Source organism: Neopelma chrysocephalum, unplaced genomic scaffold (assembly GCF_003984885.1).
Source record: "Neopelma chrysocephalum unplaced genomic scaffold, ASM398488v2 Primary Assembly neopelma1_80b, whole genome shotgun sequence".
NCBI lineage: Eukaryota > Metazoa > Chordata > Aves > Passeriformes > Pipridae > Neopelma > Neopelma chrysocephalum.
The window spans coordinates 7,123,028-7,130,749 of record NW_020897742.1 but is presented as its reverse complement, the minus strand read 5'-3'; the positions used below and the strand labels follow the sequence as shown (position 1 = coordinate 7,130,749).

At 48.5% G+C, this 7,722-nt stretch overlaps 1 protein-coding gene and 2 long non-coding RNA genes across 3 annotated transcripts in view; 2 read left to right on the top strand and 1 right to left on the bottom strand.

Moving 5' to 3' along the window:
• LOC113970914 overlaps window positions 1-7,722 on the bottom strand; it is a 15,707-nt gene that overhangs the window by 5,460 nt on the left and 2,525 nt on the right. The window lies entirely within an intron of this gene.
• On the top strand, window positions 173-1,553 carry LOC113970913. Its single transcript, XR_003535380.1, has 2 exons — window positions 173-691; window positions 1,143-1,553. It is a non-coding gene; the product is annotated as an uncharacterized LOC113970913 (long non-coding RNA).
• ID2 (inhibitor of DNA binding 2) lies at window positions 2,677-4,889 on the top strand. Its single transcript, XM_027690342.1, has 3 exons — window positions 2,677-3,128; window positions 3,353-3,416; window positions 4,087-4,889. The coding sequence occupies exons 1-2, from the start codon at window positions 2,781-2,783 to the stop codon at window positions 3,407-3,409; spliced, it is 405 nt and encodes a 134-aa protein (XP_027546143.1). The 5' UTR covers window positions 2,677-2,780; the 3' UTR covers window positions 3,410-3,416; window positions 4,087-4,889.

Here is a 7,722-nt window from a genome sequence, read left to right as displayed (position 1 = left end):
AGAGCACCGCACAAGGCGCCGCTTTCTCCTCAAAATCACAAGCGCGGCCCAGCGCACCGCGCCGGGGGTTGCGGGAGGGGACACGGCGCCCCCGGGGCGGCCGCGCTCCCGCCGCCGCTGCCGCGCACCCGGAGCCGCCCCGGGCTTGGCGCCGGGCGGGCCGGGGCCCCCGAGCCCGCGGAGCGCAGCCCCGCGCTTGTGATTTTGAGGAGAAAGCGGCGCCTTGTGCGGTGCTCTGGGCGGCCGCGGGTCCTGCCAGATGTTTGCAGCGGCGGCGTTTCGGAGGTTGGGAGCCGGCTGTGAAAATCCCGGCTGAAAACTATAAAGAGGCTAACGCGCGGCTCCCGAGGCACCCGGAGCTGCCTGGGACGGGCCGTAGGGAAAAGCCCCCGAGGAGCAGCTCGCAGCCCCGATGGTTTCGGGGGCCACCCCGGGGTTCCTCCCGCGGGCAGCGGCAGAGCCGCGGCTGCCGGGACCGCGCGTGGAACCTGCGTCGGAGCGCAGGAACTTCCAGAGCTTGCGAGCCCCTGCCAAAGCTGTCAGGGCTAAAAGATTAGAATTGTGGGGATTAAATGTTAGCAAAAAAACCAGTTCAGCCGCTCGCTTGGGGGAAGCGCAGCCTGCTCGCGGGCTCTACTTCGCGTGCAGAAACTGCACATGACAATCATTTGATGACAGAGAAAATGGCCAGGTTAGCCTCTCCACACAACTTCCCGGTGTTCTAAAAGCCCTCGGTGTAGAAAACCGAAAGCATTAGCACAGGGTCCTCTGCAGCGCCCGGCCGGCCGGTGCTGCCGCGCTGCTGCGCTGTCCAAGCACGACAGTGATCGGAGAAGCATGAACATATTTACGTTGGCTATTATTACACTAAAAACATGGTCAAAATTTCTTCCACTGGTGCCTTCATTAGACAGAAAGGCAAGCATGTTGCAAGACTAAAACCTGTGGCCTCAGGTCAAGTACCACCACCAATTGATAGTTTAGCAATGTAAAGGATTGAAGTTGCTCTAAGTGGTGATTTTAATCGAGTCGTTAATTGGCAGCGTTACTGTAACTAATAATAATAACAGTAACAATAACAACAGTTATTACTATTTACTTTCTGTAACTGCACTTGAACAGTGTATTTGTCTTCCTATCAGATTGAATGTCGAGATTCACTTTCACCCTTCGCGTCTCAAAACGCGTTGAATTGTGTTCCTGTCAGCCTCGGCACCGCCTCCAGTCCACCCCCGGAGAACATCCCCGGGGCAAACACCCTGGTGTGACAGTCACCAAAGTGTCCTGCTAGAGAATAGCCAACCACCAGCTCAGGAATGCCACGTTAATTGGAAAAAACACTGATGCGGCTCTTCTCAGCTTTGTCTCCAAATGTCCGTAATGTTCCACCCCCGCAGCCCCGACTCCCTTCGTGTAGCTACGCAACAACTGTGCAGATATATCCAATATTTGTCTGCTTTTAATAGTTATGATTGACAGCACAATCCTCACTGATTTTATGGATGTGTGCCGTTACTACGGTTTTGTTTGCAATGAACACTAACGTTCTTTAAGCATCCGTGCGGTTTTTATAGAATTGCTGCAATTTATGCAGAATTTAATTTGTATTAATAGTATATATATGTTCACACTTTCGTGAGTTGAACTTTCCTCAGGTAGTATGTGAAATGGGGGGTGGAGGCTGTGTCCGTTTGTTACACAGCCGGTAGTATAAGCAAAATACAGGAAAATACAGTGGAGCTAAGCTTAAAATCAAAGTCACTTCAGCTAAACAACAACAACAACAAAATAAATTAACTTTTTCCTCTGGAATGTTTCTGGAAGATGTTTCATTGGCTGCAGCCAAAAGCTGCTAAAAGTACAGCGTGTAGTATTTGCATTTGTCACCAGAAACAATCTCTGCATAATTAATGGCAGTACTGTGTCACGAGCACTGATAGGGCGCAGATGAGCAGCCTTTCAAGGGTAATACATGTAAATGCACTTCCAATATGCACATTTGCTTAATGATCTCCAATTAATAGTATCATCTGAAGTAGTCCCGTCCTCGGGAAGCAGGGCGCTGGAAGCGGCGCCTGCCTGCCTGCCTGTCGGGGTGCTTAGTGCCCCGTTCTCATCACGGCAGAAAGCTGCAGTGGGCTCTATTAGGTTTATTTAATCTTGATTTATATCATTCCCGCTTACACCCGCAGCCTAGAGCGCTGGGCTGCTGACCCAGCCAGTGATTTACGGCACCGGGTGCTGAATGGGTTCATAGAAACACCGCCGGGATGCTCCAATTCACGACGACTTGGAGAAAGCTTAGCCCGCACCACTGCTCACTGCAGCGGGGTCTGCGCGTCCCGCACTGCCAGCCTCGCACACTGCGGAGTATCTGTGCGGAGGGCAGCGTGGGATGTGGGGCGGTGCGGGATTGGGGAGGGGAGGGGGCAGTGTAGGGTACGGGACGGACAAGGACAAGAACACCCCACCACTGCCCCGCGCTGCCCGCACTATTTACTGCCTCAGCTGTGCGGCACGGCCACGCCCCCCGTCGCGATTGGCTGCGCGGGCGGAAGGCCCCACCAGTGAGGGCGCCGCGGGGTGATGGACGTGCCGGCAGCGGCCAATGGCAGCGAGCGCGGGCCGGGCCCGGCCGCGGCCGCTATATAAGAGCGGGCGCGCAGCTCTGCGGCTCAGAGCGAGCTCCGGCAGCGCCCCAGTGGGACGGCAGCGCCCGCGCCCCGCAAGCTCCAGTTTGCCCGCTGGAATCGCGCTCTTCCGCCCGCCCGCTTACCAACATGAAAGCCTTCAGCCCGGTGCGGTCCGTCAGGAAAACTGGCCTCTCGGAGCACAACCTGGGTATCTCCCGGAGCAAGACCCCCGTGGATGACCCCATGAGCCTGCTGTACAACATGAACGACTGCTACTCCAAGCTGAAGGAGCTGGTCCCCAGCATCCCGCAGAACAAGAAGGTGAGCAAGATGGAAATCCTGCAGCACGTCATCGACTACATCCTCGACCTGCAGATCGCCTTGGACTCGCACCCCAGCATCGTCAGCCTCCACCACCAGAGACCCGGGCAGAACCCTTCCTCCAGAACTCCTCTGACCACCCTCAACACAGACATCAGCATCCTCTCGCTACAGGTACGTGGCTTCCCCGCGCTCCGGCTCGCCGCTGACCTGGATCGGGGAGCTCGGGTAGCCTTAACGATGTCCCCAACGCGGGTGGCGCGGTCCGTGTCCCCGCGGCGCGGATGTATCCAGACGTGCCATGGGGGAAGCGCTGCGGCACCCGGGACACTCCCGCTCCCGGCTCCCCGAGTGCTCGGCCACCTCGCCCTTACCCTGCTCTTATTTTGTCGTCGCAGGCGTCCGAGTTCCCCTCAGAGCTCATGTCAGGCGACAGCAAAGCACTTTGTGGCTGAACCGAACCGGTGAGTGCAGTGAATCTTATTTCTAAACTTCGCGTAAAAAGTGCCTCCCCGGGGAACGGGAGCCGTGATGGCTAGTGCCAAAAGTCTGTCCTAAAAGTTTGTTAGGAGATGCCTTTGTAATTACTAAGAAATAAGACTAATAACTGGGTCTCAAGGTCCTAAGTGTGTGTGTCGCTGAGGTTCACCCAGCAGCACAGGCTGCTCTGATCTAGCTCGCTGCTTAATGCAAGTTCTTATCTGTTCTTGGAGTCTTAACTTCCCGGGCAAAAGTGACTGATTAAGTTGGGAATCTTGGCACAATTCCTTAAATTCTGTGATGTGGGATTGTCTGCGCTATCAGTTAAATAAATGACTGCTTTTAATCAAATAATTGCTCTAAGAGGCAGACTGGCGCCTCTGAGCATTGCGTTTACAAAGATCTAAATAAAGATTGGACTGAGAATCCTCTTTCTACCCTTTCCCTGGAGTGTATGTTATTTTAATGTTCAATCTGTGTTCTTGAGAGAGAGTGTGTGAGCGTGTATGTGTTGCATCTGGACGCCAGGGTTTGCCCAATCTCTGAGTGTTTGGTTAAATGTTCAAACTGTGGCTTCCTCTCTGGCGCCAGTCTGTCCGGATCTCTGCCCTGTTAGCATTCTCCTAAATATGCCTCTCTTCAATCTCTTGCAGGTGTTCCACTGATGACTTTTTTTTTTTTTGCACAAGAAAATGTCTACAGGATTTTTTTTTTGAGGTGCTGAATTTATTTTTCAGCTGTATCTGGAGGGGAAGATCCACGTTCAACTAAAAGGACCTTTTAAAATTAAAAAAGAAGAAAAAAATCAAGATTGATCTTTATCCCCACCCCATTTTTCAACTTGGACTGAACCTAGTTATTTATGAAGAGACTCTTAAATACCCTTTCCCTAGTTGGAAGGCTTCCTTTATATACTATTCCCAACGTGGGGAGCGAAACAAAAATCTCACAAGGAGTTGCCCATTTTAAAGCAGACTTTGCCTTTTTTTCCAAAGGTGGAGCGTGAGTACCAGAAAGATCCAGTTTTCAGTTTTTTAGGAAAGTCTGTGGTCAGAAATTACCTTTCTGACACAAACCTAGGACTGAAAGCTGTGTATATATTTATATATAAATATATATATATGAGTGAAACCTTGTGAACTCTTTAATTAGAGTTTTCTTGTATAGTGGCAGAAATATACATTTCTGCAAGAAGTGTAATGATGTACTTAATCATGCTAAACTTTTTATAAAAGTTTAGTTGTAATCTTAACCCTTTTTATACAAAATAAATCAAGTGTGTTTATTGAACTGATTGCTTGCTTTATTCTTTGGGGACCAACTGTTTGCTGGCTTTGATTTGTGTTGTGGTTTTGTTGTTTGTTTTTTTTAATACTTATACATTCTGTTATGACTTTTATCAAGTAAAAACTAAAATATGTAGAGACTATAAAGAATAAAATTACCTGAAGTGAATAATTCTTGTAACTTGGAAAATTTTATTTGAGTGTATATTGCAAACTTATAAGTGATTTGCCTGTAAGCAGTGTGAAAGGAACTAGGTGAGGAATTTATTACACAGGGGATGCTATTGACAAAGTGTTTCGAAATGTACAAAAACAGTTAATCCTGAGACATTCCCACGGAGTATTGCCTTTTTTCTTTCCTCCCACCTCTATGAATGATTCAGTTTGGGGTAGTAATGGCCCAGATCTGTTAATTTGTGTTTAGAATAATCACTCAGAATTCAGGGTTGTGGCTGGTTATTAGTCCTCCAATTTCTCTAAAAAGACTTTGAATGTGAGAGTTGGTGATGCGTTAACATGGGATCTAGAATGATGAAGTGACTGTTGCCTTTCCACACTGGAATTTTCATGCTTCCATGCAATATTTCAATGAAATGGGGTTTCTAATCAGTTGCAGCAGCTTCTCCATATGACTAAGATACTGGGAATTGAGCTAAATCGCTGTTGTGTTACTGATTAAACTTTGGCTGCTCCTACAGGGACTCTCTCCATAAGAATTAAATTAAGTTTGAAATAGGAGTCTAAATTCCTGAAAGCCAGCAACGGTTTGTTTCTTCTTTTCTCTTTTGCCCTCAGAAGCTATGCTATAATATCTCTTATTCAAGGGACACTTACTGTACCCTATGGAACTACTGTCCATTAGATATGTTTAGTTGTCATAAGACAGTGCCTTATCAGATGACATTCTAATTTAAGATCACTCATAAACTTCTCTGAAATGGGAAGTTAAGCTATGAGTCCTGCTTAGGAAGGGAAGAATCACTTGTAATTGGAACAAAAGAAACTTCACTGCTGGTTCAGGTAAGTACAGCTCTCTGGCAGGCACTATACTTTGGGCCTGAGGGAGCATGTTTAGGGTTCCTCTGCTCTGAGGACTCAGCGTGAAAGGCAGGAGCCTCACCTGGGGCCAGTAACACTTTCACCAGCGAACAGGTGGGTGGGTGGTGCTCTGGGGCAGCAGCAGCTGCCTTCCTTGCCCTTGACACCAAATCCATTCACGTAGGCTGGGAGAAAGCCAGCTCTGATCTCTTAATACTGACGCTGCCCTGCCCAAGCAGAAGCGCGCCCTCTCAGAGGATCAATGCAATCAGAAGACAAGAAGGGTTAGCAAAAGCTGGGACGGGGCGGGGGGTGGAGAAGGACACGGCCCAGAGCTGATCTGCATCTCACCATGCCCAGCCCCGCAGGGATTAGGGAAATCTCTCCCTGCAGCGCACACCGGCTGTGCCTCCTGTGGCCAACCCTCGCTACTGTCTCAGCGCCCAGAGAGCACGGCTTGTTCCAGCTTCGTGCAATCAACATTTAACCCTGACAGCCCAATAGTGAAATACTTCAGTGCCGCAAGTCAGCACGCCTCAGTCCCTAAAATACTCCTTTTCCTGTGTATTTTACTTAACCCTGAACAGTATCACATTCGGGATTGTAATCACAGTATTGAGATCTGTGTCGTTCCAAACTACTAACAATCTAATGCAATTGCCACCAACTTCACCATCAAAACTAATTTTTCACCCTACTGCTCATTTTAGGGTGAGACCACAGTGTCACTTTAAACCTACAGTTCAGTTTATAAAATGAAATAGCTGCAATGGTCAGATCACTGTCATTATTTTAAGATCAACCCCTTTAGAAACTAAGGCATTTACACTTTGATATTTTTAAACTATGAGATGATCAACACACTTGTAGAATGAAACCAATTTCCTTATCATGCGTAGCCAAAAGAGAAATTCACAATTTACAAGGCGTGGGGAGCTGAGCAGGAAAACAAACAAACATGTTTTAAAAAATGTAAATTAAGAAAGGAAAAAAAATTTCCTCTTTCAGGATTAACTAATTCCTCATCTTGACAATGCATTCCTATGAACAGAACTGGGGGCTTAAGCTAGGTGCTCACTTAAAGATTTAGTCTTTCGTTTTGTTCTAAAAAAAGATTTTATCATTCAAAGATAAGCAGCAAGGTCAAAACTGAGTACCCAAAAGCCTTAACATTTATTCTTAAAGTTTCCTTGAATATGTGGGATTTCTTTATTCTATAGCATTATCATTGTCCCTCTAGAATACATTAGAAAAATCTGTGATATTTTCACCACTTTCCCTGTCCCATTTACTGTCTCTGGACATGGCTGTTGCCAACAGCCCTGTTAACTGAGTAGCTGAACACAGTAGATCAGGACCTGCAGTCAACGATGTTACAGCAAAATATTTTGGGCAACAATCATATTTAAATTCTGCAAAATCTTTTTGAGTAGGCCACGTACAAAAATTGCAAATGCACCTATAGGCACTTCCCCATAGGGGAAAAAAAACAGAGATGCAACAAGAGGACTCTTCATCTAGAAGAGAGGTTTCCTAACCTGGCTTTTCTTGTGTATTGCCCTTAACAACATATGGCCTAGCTCCCAATGTCATCCCAGACAGAAATCGACGGGCTCACACCCACAGGTGTCCCTCCAGCCCATCTCCGGGTAAGGGAACGCAGAGAGTAGGCTGGGGTTTGTTTATTCACTCCCGGGAAAACAGCACTGTGCCTATCTCACCAAAACCCTTCAGAAGCCACTTTGCAAAAACAGTGCCAATATTTTCACAAAAAGCACGACCGAGAGCGCTGACTACGAGCAAAGGCAGCACCTTTGAGCTGTCTGCGCTCCGCGCCGGCTCGGTCCCGCCGCGCGGGGCGGGCGGTGCGTGGAGGTCCAGTGCCACCCTCCGGGCCGGCCGAGCACCGCAGCGACACCGCCCCGCACAGCGACACCCGCCCCGCACAGCGACACCCGCCCCGC

Coding starts and splice junctions, on each gene's coding strand:
- ID2 (XM_027690342.1), top strand. CDS start 2,781: ATGAAAGCCTTCAGCCCGGTGCGGTCCGTCAGGAAAACTGGCCTCTCG. Junction 3,129..3,352: donor TCAGCATCCTCTCGCTACAG/GTACGTGGCTTC, acceptor TTGTCGTCGCAG/GCGTCCGAGTTCCCCTCAGA.